The sequence below is a fragment of the Poecilia reticulata genome, chromosome 2, assembly GCF_904066995.2.
Source record: "Poecilia reticulata chromosome 2, P_reticulata-male-v2, whole genome shotgun sequence".
In the NCBI taxonomy this organism is placed as follows: Eukaryota; Metazoa; Chordata; class Actinopteri; order Cyprinodontiformes; family Poeciliidae; genus Poecilia; species Poecilia reticulata.
Window position 1 is genome coordinate 32307205 of NC_088831.1, and position 22824 is coordinate 32330028.

Consider the following 22824-nt stretch of genomic DNA (forward strand, 5'->3'; position numbering starts at 1 on the left):
ATTATGACCATGAGGAAAAATGTTTGCAATTTTGTCAATTTAATAAAAACAGAAAACTAAGAAATCACATTAGCATAATTAAAGCAGAAGAATAAGTTTATTGTAAATAAATTCCCTTGCCTGACTCTTAAATGTCTGAAAAATTCAAAATATTTGCAACGCGTTGATTCTGTCAGGACTTATTTCAATACAGTTTTATTCATATAGGACCAATTCACAACAAATGGTAATTTTATTGTCCCCAAAGGGAAAGAATTTTGCAACATGTCCACGTATCAAAATCATAGATTGCACACAGAGAAACGTTGTCTCAAGGCACTTTCCAAAAATAATTTCACTTCAATCATGCATGCATTCCAATTGGTCCTAGTTATCAAACAATACAGTGAGCTCAATTAATTAGTCAAAGCAGTTTAAAGTTTTATACATGACAAAACCTATCAGATTTCATAGTCATTGACTTGAAGCATTCACGTTTTAAATATTAAGTACTGCTAAACTAGAGAGGTGAACATTCTGTAAGTATTTAAATCTAAGCAGTTATTTGGCACAGTGGCAAAACCTGAAACTGCTGATGTGTCAGTTAACTAATAGGTTGTCGCTAGGTAACCACAGAGTGAGTGAGTTAGTTGATGCTATCAACCTTTCTGAGCTGGCTTGGAAAAGGTTAGAAGAGGTTGAGCGACTAAGCCTTTCCTCTGCCTACATCTCCCAGAATGCTATTCAGGTCTGGAACGGAGTTCAGTGAAATTATTGAATATTCTATTTGACGTATTTTTTCTATCGATATTATCGCTATTTCTATTGTCTTATATTGTTATCAATTCATTTCCCAGCCCTAGTAATTTTGGTGAATGTAAATTTCTCATGTTTTTCTGGCAACACTAATAGCATTAATAGATGTGATTGCGATAATACAGTCTTCACTAATAGTCCACATTATATTTCTGTGTGACAAAAATTTCACGAAGCTGTCCCAGATGACCAATGATACAGTACTCTTTAAGTAAGTGTGTTTGTGTACTTATGTTTTCAGGTCAACAGCAGCAATGCCATAAAACTCAAGTACTGTCTTATACAGTTAGTGTTTGGATACATTGGGAGCTCACAATCCCTTTCTACCGTTTTGTTCTCTCAAGTGCTTCTTATCATTTAGTGTCAGGAAAAAACTTATCTGCTTTGTTAAATTGCAGAATGTAGCAGCTGAATAGAAATGCTTCACTGTGCTGAACATCTAATTTTAAACTCTAATTTCTGTATAGGATTAAAATTTCCCAATTAGGTTAAGACTCAAAAAGTCCTCCTTTATGAAATTAGTTTGTGCTGCATTACACTTTGCTCTCATTTTTGTGCATCTAATTAATTCACATCTTTCTTTGAATTAGTGTTAAACCTTCAGAGCATATTAAGTCTCTTGAGGATGGGAAGGAAAACTTTTCTGACCACAGGGTATTTGAAGATAAATTACTGTGAGCCAACAGGAGTAATTTATGAGGTTGGAGCCATTGTTTGGCTTTGTTTTAAAATTTAATTTGGGTGACTTCCCTTCATTTTTATACAAATGTATCTTAGATGCTATTAAAAATGTAATTGCTGCCTCAAGACACAGTGAGTGGGTGTAACAGATCCACGGTGTATAAGTAGCAGCGTACCTACTCCATCAGATTTTTATTTTATTTTTTTTATTACAGCACTTGGAGATAAATTACAGGTTATTTTCTGCCTTTTTAAAAGCAGTTAATCATCCATGACTGTTCACTTTGGGTTTTATGACTAAATATCTCATAGGAATGAGTAAGAAGACAATTGAAAATCATCTGTCTGAAGCATGAAATCTTGCTACCTCTCCTCCAGAACACCAAGATTTCTGAACCACAAAATACGTGCAACACATTAAGACATCTTGAACTGTCATGATACTGATGACCTGTTCACTGCGACTAACCTAAGATGGAGGAGATAACGTGGCTCTTTATGTCACAGACCCTGCTAAGATGCAGGTGATCTGCAGTGCTGCAGATGGGATTAATCAAAATGTCAAAGGCAAAATGGTTGTCTCCACAGGAATCCCATCATTCTCCAAAGTCAACATTTTCCCTTTCATCTGAATGTAGTAGAAGCTGTGCGAGGGTTTAAGACAGAAGTTTTATATTACCTTCTGCTTTTCTACATTAGGAATGAATTAAGAATGCTTTTTTTTCTTTTGAAGTTGGTGTGCTTTCAGTCTATATTGATGCTATACTGACTTCTCTGAGAACAGGGAGACTGTTGCACGAGCAGCTTTCTGTTGGTGATTGACCCGAGCCCTGGCGGTTTCTTGTGTTGTTCCTGAATATTATAACCAATTTACTCAGCTGAAGATGATATCATAAGTCAGACGGGTAGAAAACTGGGTGTTTCAACTGTACCAAACTCCCAAATGCATACCAAAACTGGATTTAGAATGGAAAAAAGAGACTAACATTAAGCTTATGTAATGGCCTTCCCTTTGCCCTTATTGAAAATGGAAGTATAACAAGCTGATTTGTGCTAGGGACAGTAAATTTAAAGGAATTCGAAGCTGGGGTATTTTTATGACTTCTATGACAGAGTATCTCTATGTTTTGGAAGAAATTGTATCAAAGTGAAACTCTTCTTTGAGCTTGCTGATGAATAATAATAATAAAAAACATTAAATATAATTCCGCAAACTTAGTGATAAGAAATGCAGCTTTGCTGAAAGAGTGTTTCTGCCACCCTGCACAGAGAGGATCTGTTTTGTCAGCACTCGTACAGGCTTGGAGGTTGTTCAAGGTGAATGCTGAGTTGTAAAATCATAGGAAATCATTGAGATTCTGGTTTTGGCACATAGGGTCTTTCTCAGGGAAGAAAAATGGCAAATTGAGAGCATCGACAATATCCAGCTACCACCGCTCTACCCGAGCAGCTATGACCTTCTGAAATGCAGCACCTGCTATTAAACTTTACATATAAATTTTAACAGCCACTGAATTCAATTTTTATTGTAAGAGGATCTCTGTAAGGGTTAAATATTGGTGGCTCAGTTATATAACAATATAGAGTTCTCCAGGTTGTGACATTTCTTTTTTTTTTTCTGTATTTAAACTACAAACATGTTCAAAGCAGATAAATGAGGCAAGAAAAACTAAAATGCCTGTATTTTCATGAAGAAGAAAATATTTTTTGTTGTTTTTACTTAGAAATTAGAATAATAATAAAAAAAAAATTCTCTATTTTTTGAAATAATTTTTGCTCCTTTTAAAAATACAATTTAATGCTAATAATAGTTAAATAAGTCCTTTTTGGTTTTGTTCCATGGTAGGAATCTACAACAAACGCCATGAGAATTGACAACCTTTAAGCTCTTTGTGAAAATTCACAAGACTATGCGATTGCTTTAAATAACCCATTTTTTCTTTTATTTATGTTGCGTTCTTTTACTTTAAGGAGCAGCATCTTTTGCAAATGCGTCCTTAGTGTGAAGCAACCAAATGATTTAGTATCACTCAAAGCTCCAGGTAATAAAAAATATCTCTGACCCAGGGGTAAACAATCTGATTTACAGAACAAATGTCTCAGGAGAGTTGATGTATTGCTTGGCATTATTATGGCAAACGGTTTATTTATATCAATTACAATACATCAGACGAGTAATGTGTTTGGATGAAAATGTTCATAAAAATTCTAATTGTTTATGCCATTGGTAATAATTTAGCAATGGCTTCTCTCACCAACACAGTTAATTCAAATACAGATGCAAACAACAAAAGGCTCCCATTGTTCTTCAATGTAAATAAATTAATGTAAAATACGGAAGGAAAAATGAAGCAAAAAAGAGCAAACAATGCAAAAACCAAATGACATTGAGACACCAGTTTAATATGTATGCGTTTCAGCTTGATGGTCGATTTCATTAGCCAATCTCATTGTTATGCACCGACTGCCTTCCTGCAGTAAAATGAATATTGCATCTCTGCAGACTGAATAATCAGCAGGAAATATTTGTATATGAGTGACATGTGTGGGAAGAAGTATCCCCTGCTGGAGATACAGATCGTTTGTTACGACACATTGATCTTCATTTGTTCCAAACATTAAACATTTTATTTGCAGGGTTTTTAAAAACTGAAGAGTTAAACGGAATATAAATTTAATTTATTTAAAATAAGGTTTCTGTTTTAACAGAGCGTTTTGGTTGTTCACAAAGAAAGAGAAGGAGCTGCATTTTGAATGACACTGCCTGCATGCTCTTTTGTGATCGTGGAGCCTTGTTTTATGTGATGATTCCTTCAGATATTGTCTTGACTTGGCTGTTTTGACTCGCAGCAGAGGTTGCACATCAAGCCATAATTTGTATGGCTTTCCTTTTACATTCATTAAATACCATTTAGTTATATATTATGGCTATTTTTGGCACTGAGATGAGTCACTCGTTATTTTTAATGGTAGTTCACAACCTCTGTCACAAGCCTTCATATGAAAGACACGTAGGTTTATGAAGGCTTCACAATCAGAATTAATGCCTAAACTTAATATTACGTTTAGCTTAATATTATACAAAAAAAAATCTAAATCTCAATGACTTGGAAAAATGCTTACGTTGAGTTCTAGATACGTTCCTCCTTTAAGATAAAAACTATTTTCATGGACACAGCTTGTTACTTGTGTAGTTTTTAATCTGACTATTTGACAAAGTTAGAGGTGCTAGCAGGGGGTTCTACAAATATTCACCAAGCAGTAGAAGCAGAAATTTTTTTTTCCACATTTTCATCAAAATAAAAATAGTCTGAGGATCTCAGACAGACGAGCTCCAACATAATAATTGTGTTTGATATAAGACTGATGTCTGCCCTTCCTGGAGAACCTCGTCATTTCACCGAGATAAAACAACAATTATTTTGTTAACATTCAACAAGTCTGAGAAACAAACCCACAATCTGCACATTCCAGGAAGTTGTTGGAAGCTAACAAAACAAACAGGAGTTTTTTTTTTTTTTCCACATTTTCATCAAAATAAAAATAGTCTGAGGATCTCAAGGGATTCTCCTGCATCTATTAAAGTTGGAGCTTCTTGTGCCAAGTCATTACACCACTAATTAAATCTTGGCATATTTTTTTTTGAGTGATTAAAATTGGCGCTAGCTTTTTCATCAAACATAAATGTGCATGAATAAAAAAAGAAAATAATAATAATAATAGTAATAATAGTGATTCTGTCCCCATTTATAACCTCTCCCTGTTGCTTAGTTGTACCTGTAATGAGACCAGGTCACACCTTGATGCCATATTCAGAGATCTCTGCAAAGCAAAACTTCTGCATAGTTTAAATCTGCACTTCCTTCTCTGACAACTTGTGACATCTAACCTCCAACAGAAGCGCCGTCTTACATGACTCCTACAGATATTTCATTGTTTGTAGGTGTTGAGGTAAAATACCGTGGTTTGCAAATGTTTTCATCGCCCGTTTCACATGTTTCAGCGACAAACCGTAAAGATATTTTATCATATATTTTTTTAATATAATACAACACAAATTAGCACTTCATTGTGCAGTGGAAGGCAAGGATACATGGTTGAATCTTTTCCAGCATCAAGTATTTTGCAGCCTTTAACTGGTTTCTTCTAGTATCATTATTTAGCTCTGTCCATCTTTCTTTTGATTCCGACCAACTTCCCCCGTTCCACAGCATGATGCTGCCAAGATCATGTTCAAGGTGGTGTGTAGATTTAGCTTTCCACCCCACATACCACATACTAAGTCTCATTTGCGTGGGGTACAACTTTGTGTCTGCGCAAATTTATCCCTGACCTGTCAGCCGTGTTCCTTGGTCTTCCTTGTTGCTGTTTGTTCACTAATTTTCTCCATAAAACCTCTGAAGCCCTCACAGAAGAGCTGTAGTTATTTACTTCAATTAAAAATACCTTGTGTAATATCAGATTACTTTCAGGTGGAATTTATTATATGCCTGATGAAGTCTAAAAGTTGATTTCCGTTTAAGTGTATCTGAGTAAAGGGGCTAGATAGAGATTCATGCAGCACTGCAGTGAGATTAATCCATCCACCTATTACTAATATTGTTTTCTGCATGGCGGTATTGCCCCATTCAATATTTCCATACAAGGCAGCAGGATTTCTCTAGGTCTTTCTGTAGCCTAAATTTTGGATTTTCAAACTTCTAAACACTGAAAAGGCTGTTAAATAAATTTTTTATTCATTATTATTTAACCTTTTTGACAGCTTTTTACTGTGCAAAGACAGTTAAAAAGCAAATAAATCATCAGAGAATCACAAGAAAATGCACTGTAAACAGATGCATCTCCTTCAGTAAAGCAGTGGACATATGGACAGTGTCAGAAACGCCTTGAAAGGAGCACACAGGATCTGTTTTATTGCATCATTTGGCTCACTGCCATCTCATTTCCAATGATGGTTGCACAGTGATTTATGTTGTATTCCTGAGAAGGACAGAGAAGAGCTGTGATTGTGATGTTTACCCTGATCCTTGCTGCCTTTAAATTTGTCTTGGACAATAACAGTGGATTGCAACCTTTTCGAGAACCTCTGTTTTGTCACTGAGGACGTCTGTTCTCCGTATTAAATTACGTAAGTGATGATTATATTGAGGTTACAATGCCTAACCAGAAAGTTGACACCAAAATTAACTAAATCAAAACTTTGTTAGCCACATTTGTGAATTGTTGTTGTAAATACAATTTTGGAAAAATATCTGAACACAGTAAAATGATCAGATAAGTCAACATATATTTTGTCCAATGCCACGTGGAATAAAACAAAAGGGAAAAACGCTCTAAAATACGAGTAATCAAATTGTAACAATGATTGCGTCTTTTTTGACTCTATTTTCATCGCTTCCATTTATAAGTGTTGACTGAATTTCATTTGACAGATATGGACTCCAAGCTGGGGCTGGCCTCATCATCTCCTGTCCCACCTTCCTTTCAGAAGGGTTCTCCAACTTTCTCTTCTGCTCCACCTCAACCAACCTCACTCAAGTACAGTCCAGCACATAGTCCTGAAGGCAACATCCCTTTTACGATATTTGGTATGTGCATATTTAACAGCAGGTTAAAAATCAAACGTGCTGCACTGCAAATCTGGTTGACTCGCCCACAGAGAGCTTTTCTTAACAGTATGTATTGCATCATTAATCTGACTTTATATAGCACACTTTATTTGAATTTTTTAAAGAAGGAGGGCTATTTGGAGAATTCAGCACACCAACTTAATGAATGGCAACTATTTAAAAACCAGTACATGCCCTTGTGGATTTCTTTAAGCTCCAGTTTATCTTTTGTGATTTAACATGCCTGTCAGCTCCACTCTGTTTATGCAGCCAGTGGCATCTCTTGTTTTCTCTGAATACTAATTGTGACCAAAGCCATTATGTACTGAGCAACAGTGCTGCACACACTGACACACTGTCAGATTACCCATGACCACAGAATAATGTGCAGATTTACATACAAGGGGTGGTCTTCTTTTTTTTTTTTCTTTAATGATAAGATGCCCTAAAAACCTTGTCTTTTCCCTTTGCTTATTGCAGTGGAAAAACACAGTCACCATTATAAATTATTCATGTTTATTTATTAACTGAAAACTTGAACAATTTTTATACCCTATGTTAGATGAAAGTATGCAGTCATATTGATGTAGCAACTCAGTAAACTGAGTTGCTACACCATTTGATGGACATGTTGCAAGGCCACATGTCCATCAAATGGTGACCTCAAAGACACATTACTGTGTTCAGTTCCTTAAAGGTTAAAATAATTGTTTTCGAAGGTGGTACTGTGGATACAGACCTCCATGTTAAGTTGTAAATCTCTTGTATGAAAAACTGTTGGAAATATGGACTAATTACATCTTTAGTTTTGTGAGATGCACGTAGTAAAGTACATGCAGTACACTATAAATATGCATATTTCCCTAATTGGAAAAACGATGTCATTTCAAGTTTCCTACTGGGTAATCGTCAATCATGGCTGGTCAAGTTAAATTTGTAGTCATTCTGGTCATCAGATTATCCTGGAGGACAATAATTTTGCTTTGCCTTTAAGTAAACATATTATGTTGCCATCTGGTCTCTTTAAGTTTTAATTGTTTTGAAGGTTATGTAGTACTGCAAGTACGTCTTTTGGCGCTTCATGTTGCGTATTAATGTTCAGCGACACAGCTTATTGTTTGTGTTACATCTGCTAGATATCGGCCCAACGTTTCAGCCCACAAGCACAACTGCATGGTGTGGTGATCTCAAAGTCATATCTGCCCATACAATCTATATTTAAGTTCACAATTGCTGGGGTCATTTTTTTGTCCACCCACTGTCAATAAATTAATCTGTAAAGGTTTTCAGTTGTTAGTTTGTTTTTGTATTTTTACATTGTGTTCTTTATGTTTTTTGTTTTTTTTTAGGTCAAACTCATCAGACCGTAGATGAACTTTCAAATATGCAGAGCTGTCCTGCTTTTGATCTTTTAACCTCAAGTTCAAATTGCTCCGAGTTTGTTCACCGAGGAAAAACAGGCTTGTCGACGACACCTACACACACACAATTCAAAGTGCTTCCAAGTAAGGAATGCTTAAGGTCTCAGAAGGTTTGAATACCAGAATAGAACAATTTTTTATTGCAAGTGATTAAATATAAAAACAATTATTTCATGGGTTACTATCAGATTATCATTCTATACCAAATAATAATAAAAAAACAAAACTATCGTTTCATGTTTGAATGATAATTTTAAATAAAATGTATAAACTGGCTTAACTGGGTTAATTCAAATATTTACTCAGTGACTGTCTTTATTTCTTGAGACCAGAAACTTTCCTAACTATTAATGTTTTTCGTGAAAGACGCGAGTTCCTTATTCCAGCCACAGCAGTACATTGAGGGCAGCATTGTGTTGCACCATTCTATATACATCCAGAGAAAACTGTTTTCATTCCCATTGTTTCTTTGGCATCTCATTATAGGAATGGTATGACAAGGTCTTCTGGGATTTGTAGCTGGAGCTTTGTAAACAGAAAACTGTCTGTCAGAATGAGTTATGGGGACAAAATAAGTCTCTTTCCCGATGGTTTCATATGAAATGGTAAAATTAATGGCGATGTTTAAAGATGTAGATGCCGACAACCCAAAACCTCCAAAAATATTTTACATATTCAAAATCTACAGTGTTGTACAACAAATACAGTTTGAGTAATACCAAATATCATTGATATTTTACATAAATTTAAGTTCAAGTTCTTTGGTTTGTTGACAGAATGTTTGCATGTTTATTCTTTACACATGACAAACTGCCTTGTTTACTCAGAGCTGTGGCGGCCTACTGAGATGGAGAATTGCAGAGGAGGAGCCATCTTTCACCCTCTTCTGGGTCTGCATCCTTTCTCTGTACCAGTCTTTAAAACCCATAATCCTGCTGATCCACAACTTTACACCTCAGGTAATGTAGAAAAAAGAAACAAAAAAAACCAAACAACTGTTGTTCCATCATTGGGTATTATGCAGTATCAAGCAGTACCGAATGTAAATGAAACCTAAACCACAAAGAAGCATGGAAGTATTAACTAATAATATTTATTATCAATACTCAAAATTGACCTGTCCAGGTATCAATGTGTTTGGTTCACAATGTACACCCTGTACTCTCTCAAGACAATTAAAATGCTACTTTGTGCAGATGTGGGCAGATGGAACGCTTCTTCCTCAAACAGGAACTTGAACACGAGTCCATTACCACCTAAAGAAAAAGAGAAAACTAAAATCAACTCAAGCTGGAGTCAAAATAGCCTTTCTGAGCATGCGCAACACCAGAAGACCATCCTCACAACAAAGGAAAAGGTTTGTATTAAGTAAGTTTTTTCTTCTTTTTTATCACTTTGGTATGAGGTGAATGTAATCGTTTTCAAATCTTATTTTGTTGTCATTAAGGATGTCATGAAAAGACCGCCAGAGACACCCTGGTGTGATGTTCGCCTGTCAGGATCCTTGTCAGAAAGCTCCAGTGAAGAAATCAGCAGTGATTCTGACAATATGGAGAAAGATGATGAGGATCTAAGCAGCGACAGCGACGACTCTGACTCTGAAAAAGAGATCCAAGTTGGAAAGAAAGTCAGTGGAACTGTGGATTTCTTTTTGTCGAAACTAAACATTTTGCTTATGTACAGTTTGCTGCAAAATAATTCATAAAACTTGAGTTTTTTACATTTTGGCACATTGCGCACACACAAATTTAATTCTATTTTAATAAAATAACAGAAAGTATCCCATTAAGATACTTTCGATACATGAAAATCTTCCAAACATAAATCTGAAAAGTGTGGTCATTTGGGTCAACGCTTTGTAGAATAAGATTTGGGTGCAAGTTTTTTAGGGTGTAATTTTAAAAGCTTTTCAAACCTAGATACAAAAATTTTGCATATTTGTAAAATAGCTCAAGCTCAGTCAGATTGGACAACTTGTGGCTATAAGGATTAAGATTCAAGTCTTACAACGTATTTTCAGTTGAATTACAGTTTGGAGTTTGACTTGGCCATTTTAACACATTAGTGTGCCTTGATCATGGATAATGAACTCCGATAATGAAGAGACTTCTGTGTTGAAGCAGGTACAAAAACATGCAGGATACTGGCTCTCGAGGGCTGGAGTTAGCCGCCTTGATTTAAACCCAGTGGAGCGCTGGTTGTATATTTAGGGCTGTTGTCCTGCTGTCCTGAACCTTTAGCTCAGTCTCATCTCAACTGTTTTTTCTCCAAGACGGCGACATCCTTCTTTCACTAAATTAAATGATTTCCCTTTCCATGCACAAGAAATGTGTCCCTGCAGCATAATACCACTGCCATTTTTTCCTGCTAGGAGTACTTACTTTGTTTTGATCTATCGCATAAAATATCATTAGTATCCATTGATGTTTGTGGTGTATGACAATACGGAAAATGTTTGAGGATAGAAATATTTTAACATTTTGAATTATGCATAAAGAAATATAGTTGGAGTGACAGCACAAACTTTGATAAAGTGTATTTGATAACTTCATATCTGCTCTGGATTTGTCAGCAATCATGCTCAGTTGGTGGGTGGAAGGCTGGAAGCATGTGTTGGATGACAGAGCTGCTAGTGTAAGAATCTCACAGCAGGAGCTGACATGATGTTCTGATTTTTGTTGTTTTCCTCCTACTCAGCATCTGACACACAATACTTCTTAGAGTAAAGAGAGGAGACCTTTGCTGGTGATAGAAAAGCTTGTCAAACGAGTCTTTGTCGCAGTGTTCCCGTCACTTCCTCTGATCAGCTTCAGTTCCTTTCTCGTCCTGTTGGTCTCCCTACTTGCACAGTACTGTTTTTCCACAGTGCAGTGACTGCAGAGGAGAAAAGCCAACAGCATAGCAGCGTCGTACATCCCACTGGATTGGCTATTGACAACATTTCTTTACCACAGTCCCACAGCAAGGCTTGCCCTTCATAATCTAACCCCCTTTCCAAACCCTACTCTATCAAAGTACAACTCCACCCCAACACCAAATACCTTTATCATCTCCAAACCAGAGTTCCACCTCTAAACATCAGTGTACTGGTTTGCTAAAACCTCTTAAAACCAAACCACATATGCTTTTTTTCCTCAAAACATTCCTCACATGAATGTAAACGTTTTACACATTCACATTCAAGTAACGATAAAACTCTAGATATAGAGTGATGAAAGTCACACCTAAATCAAGAAAAAAGTTCATTAGGAAGTTCCTGCAACACCTGATGTCTTGAAAGTTGGAAGTTTTCCTGTGAATCATCTAAAACATGCAGGACTTCAGCTCTTGAGGACTGGAGTTGGCCTCTCCCTTATTAGACTAATTAGTAAAAATGTATGAGATGATGACATCTGAACAAACCTAAAGCTCTTGAGTGACTTTTTTTAGATTTTGTAGATTTTTTTGATAAATATGACCTGAATGCTAGAAGCCAGAATTCATGATTCTGTCAAATATGGCAAGTTGTCCTGATCCTAAACGGCTCCAAGCTATCAGTGTAATTGGGTCGGGTTGGTTTGAATAGTTAAATCATCAATTAAACTGTTTTTATACTTAAGCAGCTTATCAGTTATTAAAATTGTGTTGTATATTTATAAATATGTACTTTGAAAAAAAAAAAAACATAACTCATTCACCCTTTACTCACCTCACTATTTTCTGTTGTTACGAGTGAATAAAAGCCACTGCTGTGATCAGGGATTTTGTTATTCTTCTGGAGTGTCTGACTGCTATGGGACTGAAAATTACAGTTGCGCTTTGTTCCTACAAGATTAACATCACAACACGGATCAATAATTAGCTCTCTTATGCTTGGGGCTGGTTGTTATTATGGAAAGTAAATCTCTTTTACAGTGTATAGTGATTGTCACCATTGTAAAAAATAAGGGATAATGAAGGACTGCGTATTAGGAGAGTTTGGATCCATGTGGTGGTTCCCAAGAAAGTACAGCCTTTTGATTGTCAAAGTTTGATAATAGGGTTGTACAACATGTCAGTTAATGTCTCACAGTGGGAGGGGAGGAGGCTAAACAAATTTCAAAATATTTTTATAGCAGTCTGTCGTCAATATTTGACGGACTCCGGCCTGCCTTTGTCATTTTCCTTTATTACACCTTCATTCACAACCCACAGCAATACAATGTGAGTGACAGTGATTTATTTGTTGTTGTTCTATTTATTCACAAAGGCTGTAACTCAGATGGATTCTGTGAAGAAGGCTTCCTTTGTACGACCCAAGTGCCAAATTTGGTAAGAAATAAATATTTTACCTCTCTGTTCTTGTTTAAAGGCCACTAGCTGACACTGTTCTTTTTACAACATATTTTATATATAACAAAAAGAGAACTATTTGCAGTTTTATAATTATGCACTTTGCTGTGTTGTCATTAATTAATAATTCTTATAAAAGGGGCACCACATGGCTAAGTGACTGAGCAGGCGCATCGCACAGAGGCTACAGTCCTCAATGCAGTTTTCCCTGGATTAATTCCTGGCCCACACCATCTGCTGCATGTCTTCCCCTTTTTTTCTCTGGCCTTCTTTCTGTCAGGCTACTATTGAATAAAGGTCTCTAGTCCCATAAAAAAAACTTCAGAAAAATCCTGATGAAATATTTGTAGGTTTTTGGTTGGAATTTGCAAAAATATGTGTTCTCCTCAAACAGTCAAAGTACTGTTAAAATCTCAGTTTGTCATTGTTTATATCCCTTCACTTTTCATCTGGCAGGAACCCAGAGCTGTTCTTGAACCCCCACTTTAACGGAGTGGTCAGCACTGCAGATCAAGATGCGCCTTTGGCTCTCATAACGAAACCTCGTATCCAGACCGACTCTCCAAGAAAAAGGCTGCTCTTGGCAGCAACCAGCCCTCCCTACCACACACCCATCAACCTGAGCAGTGGCACCAAGAAGTTGCCCGACACATCTGCTTCGCCATCTAAATCTGCCCCATCAGGCCTTGTTCCAGCATCAGTTGAGGCTGCTTCAGTTCTGCACGCAGGGTGGAGGCCAACAAAAACCAGTTCCTGCCTAAAACCTGTGGACTTAACCAGAAGCAGTGGGTTTGATTTCCACAGCAGCAGAGGCTCGGAGGACTCTTCAGGAGACATTGAGGATGACGAAGAGAATAGTCTGAATTCTGGCAGTAGCCTTTCAGGTTAAGTTACAATGCGATAAATATGTTTCTGAAAAGAGCTTGTAGAAATCAGAAAAGAGAAAAAAAAAATCTGAAATGATAGGAATAAACTGAGCCTTCTCTGTCTACAATCATCCTCAGACTCTGGGAGCAATCCAGAGAGTGACAGTGCTGAGGATCATGGGAAGGAGTTCTTTAAGGCAGAATCACATACAGATGCAGACAGGAGTGCTGCCCTGCTTAATCTGCACATCTCAAAGCATTTAGGTGTACCAGCCACCAGTTCACTCCACCACCATGGCAACCTCACTCCTCCTCTAACATTTGCAACAGCAGGTAACAGATCTATTCTTTTACATGCAATATATTTATAAAGGTCGTCTAGTGAATTTTCAGTAGGAAAGTTTAATCACTATAAGACCCTCCCATAGTCTGTCTTTTATTATTATTATTATTATTATTATTATTATTATTATTATTATTATTATTATTATTATTATTATTATTATTATTTGTGGTAATTAATTTAATTTTTTTATTTAGCAAATCCAGATTGTAAAGTTTATTCTGTAATACAAGCTGGATAAAATGAGCTCTCTGCAAGAAGCGTTTAGCTTTTGGTAGCACTCTGTATATGCAGTTTTAGTAATCAAAACAAACACTTTGCATATGCCACATTTTAGAGCCCCTTATTAAAACAGATGGCTGTATTTGTGAACAAAAAATTTGTTCCGATATTCTCAAATATCAGATCATGGAGCATGATTTTAATACAAATCCTACTTTTCTATGAACCTTTTCAACCCCCACATTAAATTCTGAAATGTATTCAAGTTCACTAATGAAAACCCTTTGATCTATTTTGTTTTGCTCTTAAATGTGTGTATTTTCCCCTTTGAGCAGTCTAACAAAATTACTCTGCTTTGACACAAGATAAAAAAAATCTGTGTTCACAATGCTATAGAGATATATAGAGTGCTTTATTACATAATGTTAATAGTAGTAGTACATTTATAAACGTATATAGATATATATTTTTTGTTTAACAATATTTAATAATACATTTAAGTAATTGACTAAAACCCATCTGGTTCCTTGTTGTCTAGAATTGTTTAGATCAGATTCACGTTTATGATGCTCTTGAATAAATGAGAAAATGGATTCAGTGACTATATATGTTTCAGAATATTAGATGGAAAAAAAACAGTTTTTATTACATCTATTAAAATTATTAAGGTACAACATTCATCTTCCATTTTTCCTCTATTATCCTCCTCTATTTTAAAAACATTACCTTATATTTAGTAAGTGAGAAAAACACTCATTTTCCCCTTCTGTTTTTTAAGGTTTGAAGAAGAAAAGGAGAGTCACAGATGAGAGAGCTCTGCAATTACCTCTTAAGTTTGGGTGAGATTTTGCAGCCAAGCCTTTGTTTACGTGGTTATTTGCTGAATCGTTGATATCGAAGCCAATTTTTAGGTAGAATTGGGGCTTCTCACTAAGGTCTGCAGTTATTTTATGAAGAACATTCTTTGATGTATGCCCACTAATTAAAAATCGGATCTTATCTCTGGCTCTAATATTAAATTGATAAAAAATAATTTCAAACTCCATTTATTCCAATATATTTATGATAGGATATTAATATATGTATTTGATTAAATTTTTGTTCTTGATATTCCTCTTCAGATGGGAGAGAGAGACCCGGATGAGAACTGTTTTTGGCCGCCTGCAAGGGGAGGTGGCTTACTTTGCTCCGTGTGGAAAAAAGCTGCGTCAATATCCTGATGTAGTGAAGGTAAATAAATGCTGTGTCATGTAGCTGAGCTTCTCTAAAAGATTGAGTTAGAGCTTTAAATGTTTGAGTTTGAAGCTTCTGTTGACAGATGAGCTGAATAATTACGGTGCAGTGCTCTGTCCTCCACAGTACTTGGTCCGGCATAGAATAACAGAAATTTCCCGGGACAACTTCAGCTTTAGCACAAAAGTTAAAGTTGGTAACTTCTACAAAGGTAGAGAAGGACCAGAGGTAAAAGTTTTGCGTTCCAAGCTCTATTTATTGAATTTATTATTAATACAGTTAAGCCCAAGATTATTCGCACCAATGGCTGATTAAAATAAAAATATTTAATGGGATTACAACAGTTAACCCCACTTTCAAGTACTGCAGACCAACATTTTGCTGGTGTTTTGAATATGTTATCTTTGGTGATGAACTCAGACTTTAAGATCGGAAGTCCTCCTAAAATGTATCTCTCCTGAAATTTTCTATTGGCTTCAAGTTTTAACTCTGTTCAGACCACACTAAATCATTCACATCTACAGTTAGTAAAACAAGAAAGAAATAGTTTGAAAGAAAATTCGCCAGGTGCATGAATAATTTTGGACTAGAGTACATGTGGTCATATAAATAGTATTTGATGACATGTTGATCAAATGTATGACTAAAGCTGATGTTGACGCTTTACATGCATTTATCATTTATACTGGTGTCATATTAATTTGATTTTATTTGAGCTGCTCTTTTTTCTGTTGAAAAATGATTATGCAACTAACTTAGATTTAATATAATATAATTAATTAGACTTTCTTACACAAGTTTGAATTCACCCCACTAATATTTAGCTGCACCTTGATCACATGATTTTTGTAGCCATAAAAAAGCTTTTTTTTGTCACTTAAGATGTATAGAGTAGATCTTGCTCTTTTTTCTGTGGATTAGAGAAAATGAACAATACAGAAAAAATCAAGCTGTACATTGTATTAGCAATTACTGCTGCGTTGAAAAAAATCATACATAGCTTTCAAAAAAGCTGCTGACCTCAAACGAGTCTCCATGGGTTCTTGTATTAATCATGCTAACTGGGGAAAAAAGATGGCTCTACACTATAATAAGAGTGCAGGTTATTTTACCCCTTGTTTGTTTTCCATCTCTGACTTTCCTGATCTTTGTCAGGGTTTACAGTGGTTCCTGATGAATGAGGAGGACATTTCTTCTTGTATCATAGCAATAAATGGACGGCGCAGCCAACAAACAAAATCCAAACACCAGACCGCAAACCATGTTTCTGCAGCCCAGCATCATCATCCTGCATATTATAGTGAACCTCCTCTTCAAGATATTAGTGATTCAAAGTTATTACGTAAACTGGAAGCTCAAGGTTAGTTTTGCATCACTGAAATACTCAGCATGCAGAAGCTGTTCAACTTTTCGCCGGTGTTGCTTTAGACCATCGTAAAATCCAAATATCTTGATTATTCTTTGTCTTCCTGAAAACTATGTTCCACATGACTGTGATTATTTCTAATTTCATGCTTTTTACTGTGTAAATTTAATTTTGCTTGAGTGCATTTGATAGTAGTGCAAATAATTCTAACCAGACCAGTTTGTACTGGGACTCCTCCTTACAATGGTAGAAAATCAGACCAGATGTTTGTGGCTTCTGCTCTTGTTGTTACAGCTGAAGACTGAATGGAAGAATAACCTTAATCTGAGTCTGAGCACAAAAATCTTGTCTTTCAGCATTGTAAAAAGTTTTGTGATCAATCTACTGTCAATATTTCTTTTAAGTCCTAGCTTTTTTAAAACCAGACGTTTTTTTCCCCCTCTGTTAAAATAATTAACTAATTAAAGAATTTTGGATTGCCCTGTTTGTTTTTTGTTTTTTTCTTTTTTATTTATGTATTCTTATATTTTGCATTTCATTTGATATTTTGTCTTGTTGCAGAAATAGCTCGACAGGCAGCTCAGATAAAAATGATGCGGAAACTACAAAAACAGGCCATAGCACAAGCCACCAAGGAGGCAAAAAAGCAACAAGGTAAACGGCTGCTGTCCAGTCAGACTCTCCTCTAATTCAGACTAAAAGTTGTGTTCAGAATTTATTCCTTTGCGTATTCCAGCAATAAGGGCTGCCGAAGAGAGGCGGAAGAAAAGAGAGGAGATGAAGATTCATAAACAACAAGTAAGTTTTTTTTTTTTTTTTTTTTCTGCAGTAATTCATGTTTGTATGAATTACTCCTATGGTAATTTATAACACTGGGACTTCCAATTTGCATTAACACTTTGTAGACCTTCATTTCCCATTCTGCTTCCCCTCACTGCTTTCTACCATGCATGACTTAACAGTTAATCCATTTGATCTTGCCCTCATCTTTTCTCCAGGAGAAGATCAAGCGCATTCAGCATATCCGTATGGAGAAAGAACGCCGTGCACAGCAGGTTCTTGAGGTTTGTCCTGAAATTTGAAACACCTCCCATCTGCTTTGGATGAAAAAATAAAACAAAAACTACTAATGCTAACACTTTCTTTGCAAAAGTACAGTTAGATATGAAAATCCTCCATATGTGCTGAAGTTTAATGAAAAATACAGTATTCATTAATCAAGAGAAGAGAAGAATTTACACGGTAATGTGTAATACACCTATTTTACATTCCCTCATTAATAAAAGCTGTGAATTATTTCAGCTTTTCTAAATCAAATTTCAGCTGACACGCTTAGTAAGAGGCTCTTAATAGGATTTCATTAGAGCTGCAATCACTGATAAAAACATTGCTTAATTTGCACTCTCTGAGGCCTGTTTTTTTTTTCTTTTTTTTTTCATTACTATTACGACAGTTTGGTGTTTTATAACGGATTAAAAATGTGAATCTCAATGCCTAGAATTCCATATATTCAATGCAATGTTATCTGGAAACTGCTGTGTAGAATCAAGCTTACTAAGCAATGTACAGTGGAGAAAATTTCCTCTTCAGTCCTGTCATTTGATGGTGATGATGGTGATGCATTTTAAAAAATGTTTTAATAATAAAATAAAATAATTACTTTGCTGTTAGTGGTCTGCCCTAAGTGTTTCAGTTGGGCTGGATGAACTGTGCTTTGTGACAAAGTCAGACACATGAATGGCGTGACCTATAGCGTGCCTCAGTCCAGCGCCAGGTTATCTGTAATATGTTGCCCTGGTGCACGTAAATTAATCAATTAATTTGAAGTAGGATAAAACTTAATCACGCTTGCATCAAGCTGGATCTACACATAGACTCTGGTACTGCACACTACATGAACCCGCTCTTCCAGAGAAGAAACCCACTCACCTCCCAATTGTCCAAGTAAACTGAATGGCTAAGACCATGGGAGATCCAGGCTGCAGTTTAATTTTAAAATATATTTGACACTATCAAAGAGAGCCCTATGCTTCAGGTATTTGGAGGGGTAAGGTCTTTAAAATCCTGACAATATTTACTATTTCTTTTGGTCTTTCTGTACAGCACTTTGGTCAGTGTAACAGATGTTTCTAAATGTGCTAAATGAATAAATGTGAACTTTTATATGATGTTAAAGTGACCGTACTCCTATATTTTGACCTTGTCTCTGTGTGTTTTTGCTTGCAGGCAAAGAGAAAGAAAAAAGAAGCTGCAGCCAATGTGAAAATGCTGGAAGCGGAGAAAAGAAACCAGGTGAGGTAAACTTTGATTGGTGCTATTTTGGTTTACCAATTCTTTTTACCCATTAGCCCTTCCTTTTCCTCTGCCTACATTGCTTACTGGAGGCATCGTCGCTCTAGCGTTGCTGTTTTCTGACTTGTCGGTGTCAAAGTTGTTGATTGCCTTGCAGCATCAGTGTAATTACAAAGGGGCAAACTAACCTCATTTTCATGTACATGCTCTTATGATTGGCGATGTCTTCATTTGCACATTTAATTAGTCAGTGATCTTTATGGGGTTGGAAGTTTGACAACAAGATTGTTCAGTACAATGAACCAAGCTTGCCTTTTCTGCATGCTATTTAATTATGGTCATTTATGTGCTCATGTTTGGGTTTCTAATTGAATCCTTTGTTTGAAGGAGAAAGAGCTCCGTAAACTTCAGTCTTTCTTACAGAAGCACCAGGTATGATTTTTGTCCAAAACTGACAGCAGTATTATTCTTAATCTATATCATGTGTCAAAAGAATGTACGTTTTTTTTTTTTAGCTGTTCATTATTTAATCTTTTTTTTTTTCCTGTTCCATACTTGAATTTTTCAGGCTTTGGTTTTACTTGTGCTTTTCTGATTCCTAATTCTATGCCAAATCTTTCTCCCAGGAGCAGGAGAGGTATAGGCTAGATATGGTACGAACATGTTATTGATTTGTACATTTAGAACAACAAATGCATGTGCTGTATGAATAGCTAATATCATATTCTTGCCTCCGTCTGCATGGCTTTTCCAGAATAATCCACTGCACACCTCTCTGCTGTTGGTCACTCTGTAGAAATGCATCCATTATTTTTCTAATATTAGAAATGCACTCGGGAGTAAAATCAGACTGCCACTGCAAAACACCGAGAACATATGTATGTTGTGTGTATGTTTGCCATCATGTTCTCCAGAACGGTTCATCCTTGCACGAGCTGTTAAATGTAGCACTAGTAAACTGTTTTAACTTTGAGTTCTGCTTCCCATGCTTCTTATTATTTAAAGCTGTTAATCATAATTGTCATTGACACTTACAGGATTTATCCCAATAGATTAAACGGTTGCAAATTAAGATGAAAAACTCTTTTCTGTTCACTGGTAGGAGAGGGAAAGGCGCAGGCAGCACATGATTCTCATGAAAGCTGTGGAGGCCCGGAGGAAGGCAGAGGTGATGAACTACAGCTTACATCTTATCCTTTCACACACTCCGATAAGGTTACATTTCATAAAGGAGAGTTAGTTTTAGCCATGCTTGTTTTTGAAAATAATCATTTTTTAATAGTATCCACAAATTTGAAAATCTTCTTAATTTACTGTCAGCTTTACACTTCTGCACTAAATTGTCCATTTTCATAAAATAAAATTTCAGTAAAATGTACCGAGCTTTTTAGTTGTAAAAATAACAAATGTTTTAAAATGCACAAGAGGTTTACATACTTACAAGGTATTGTAAATTTGTGTTTTAAACAATGTAGTTGCATTTTATCGATTTAAAGCCCTATCAAAACATGTAAAACAACCCTACAGTGCTTTTGTTGGGATGGTAAATCTAATTTTCTTTGTTGCAGGAGAAAGAACGTCTGAGAAAAGAAAAGAAAGCAGAGAAACAATTAAACAAGAAGAAGAAACTGGAGCTCAAAAGACTGAAGCAGAAAAAAGCGAAGGAGCTAATGAAGCCAAAAGAAGACATGTGTTTACCAGATCATAAGGTATGCATAATGTGAGCTGTTTATAAATGTCATAATCATTGTAATGTTGTTGAAGCTGCATGCTTGAAGATTTGAACAGCTCTTTGTGTACTTGACGACCAAACCACACTTAAACTGATTTAAATTGAAATGGAGGATGTAGATCACAACAGTGCCATCAAGTGGGTACTCTTGGTATAACCATAAACCAGATATCACTGCTTACACCATTTATTTGAAAAATACTTTGAGACTTATAGCAACGTGTACATCATTAATTTTAATCCACAATTTAAAAAGCTAAGAATAATTGTGAGCCTCTTGTTAAAATTGTGTTCCTTTCCCCAGCCGCTTCCAGAATTACCTGGTATACCTGGACTAATTTTACCGGGAAAAACATTCTCGGACTGCTTGATGGTGTTGCAGTTTATCCGTAACTTTGGAGCGGTTCTAAAACTCGGATTAAACTCAAACCAGCTCACTATAAGCGACCTGCAAGATGGGCTGCTCAACATTGGGAACAGTTTGCAGAAGGTGCAGGACCTGCTGGTGAGCATGCTGTCTGCAGCTGTGTGTGATCCCGGTATACCAGCAGGCCATAAGGTGAGGGCATGTCTTTTCACCTGTATCATTTCTGCAAATATTTAACTACAAGAGGCTGAAAATGAATGTCAAATATTCATATATTAAATGGAGACAGATGCACAAAAATGGCAAAATGCAACATACTGATGTTCTTGTTTTGCTGGAAGACACTGGTGACTAGATTTGGTCAGGAACTTTAGAAAATAGGATTCTAAAACTTTATATGTGCTGCAATATATATTTCTTTTGGACAAGAAATTCATATTGTGTTCTTACAGTCTTCCAGGAAACAAGTATTTTATGTCAGTTTTTATCCTTTGTAACTTAGCACCACTATCTTAGTCCAGTTGACTATCTTAGACAACTGGTTTTGAATTCTTTGTGAGTTGGAAACAGCTGGAGATTAAAAAAAAAAAAAAAATGTTTGACTGTTTCAGTGCAAAACCCTGTTGGGAGACCATTTGACTAGTGTGAAGATCAACCAAGACAATGTGTCTGAGATCCTGCAAATCTACATGGCAGCTCATTCTGAACAGTCGGAGGTGGCTGCTCTGGCCCACAGCCTTGAAACCAAGGCGTTCCAGGCTCACAGTCCGTCAGATAAGGCTGCTATGCTGGCGTTCTTGGTTAACGAACTCTGCTGCAGTAAGGCTGTGATCAGGTAAGATTACCTTCAGATTTATTTTTTACAATTAAAGCAATGAAATTTAGGAAGCGTTTGTCAGAATTGCTGCTTCGCATTGAGATTTTCTGATTTGTATGTTTCTTTCCATCTATTGATGTGGATACCACCAATATTTATATCACTGAGTGAAGAAGTCTAATTGACAACGCTTAACATGTTGACAAAATAACTCTGTAATCTTTACTCTCCGTTCTCCAGTGTGGTACTGATGGAGACTGTGGCTCATTCTCTGTCCTGTGTTTTCCTTCAGTCAAAAATATTCTACTGTCTGTATGTATTTGATCAAAAACAACAGAAAATTGTTAATTTGCAGCAACTTTAGTGTTTTACAAAAGTCTCTGGAACCTAAACATCCTCTTTTGAAATCTATTCACGCTCACAAGTAAATTAACCACTTCAAAAATGATCTTTACAACATTTAAAAGCAAAAAAAAAGAAAAAAGTGAAATTAATGAAGGAATTAGTTCTCCATCAGGACAGTAAAAGCGGTATGCTAACAACACTGGAAATATTTACAATAACAAGTTCACTTAAGATGTTAGGCTAACTCATGTCCTTGACAGAAAAAAAAGCTTAATTTATTCGTAAAACTTCTTTGTTGTACCAATATATGTATGAAAATGTCAAATTCCGGCTGACAGGGACTTTCACCAGGTTGCATCAGCCAATGCGTCTTGCTTTAAAGTATACTTTGCACTCTTTGATGTGTTAAAATGCCTCAGATCCT

The 22824-nt window shown here is 36.0% G+C and overlaps 1 protein-coding gene across 6 annotated transcripts in view; it reads left to right on the plus strand.

Moving 5' to 3' along the window:
* The window catches only part of baz2bb (bromodomain adjacent to zinc finger domain, 2Bb), a 32968-nt gene that overhangs the window by 3601 nt on the left and 6543 nt on the right, over positions 1–22824 (plus strand). For 4 of the 6 annotated variants that reach the window (XM_008404007.3, XM_008404005.3, XM_008404009.3 and 1 more), the window contains exons 2-23: positions 6909–7064; positions 8435–8590; positions 9334–9465; positions 9703–9863; positions 9954–10133; positions 12735–12796; positions 13274–13701; positions 13822–14016; positions 15027–15087; positions 15370–15478; positions 15608–15709; positions 16637–16841; positions 17409–17501; positions 17584–17645; positions 17846–17911; positions 19074–19139; positions 19527–19571; positions 19766–19792; positions 20242–20307; positions 20708–20848; positions 21176–21430; positions 21850–22073. In XM_008404007.3, the coding sequence (XP_008402229.2) occupies positions 6911–7064; positions 8435–8590; positions 9334–9465; positions 9703–9863; positions 9954–10133; positions 12735–12796; positions 13274–13701; positions 13822–14016; positions 15027–15087; positions 15370–15478; positions 15608–15709; positions 16637–16841; positions 17409–17501; positions 17584–17645; positions 17846–17911; positions 19074–19139; positions 19527–19571; positions 19766–19792; positions 20242–20307; positions 20708–20848; positions 21176–21430; positions 21850–22073 (2990 nt within the window). In that variant the 5' untranslated portion in view covers positions 6909–6910. The remainder of the gene's footprint in view (positions 1–6908; positions 7065–8434; positions 8591–9333; positions 9466–9702; positions 9864–9953; positions 10134–12734; positions 12797–13273; positions 13702–13821; positions 14017–15026; positions 15088–15369; positions 15479–15607; positions 15710–16636; positions 16842–17408; positions 17502–17583; positions 17646–17845; positions 17912–19073; positions 19140–19526; positions 19572–19765; positions 19793–20241; positions 20308–20707; positions 20849–21175; positions 21431–21849; positions 22074–22824) is intronic. The other 2 variants (XM_008404008.3, XM_017307825.2) reach the window with 2 other exon arrangements.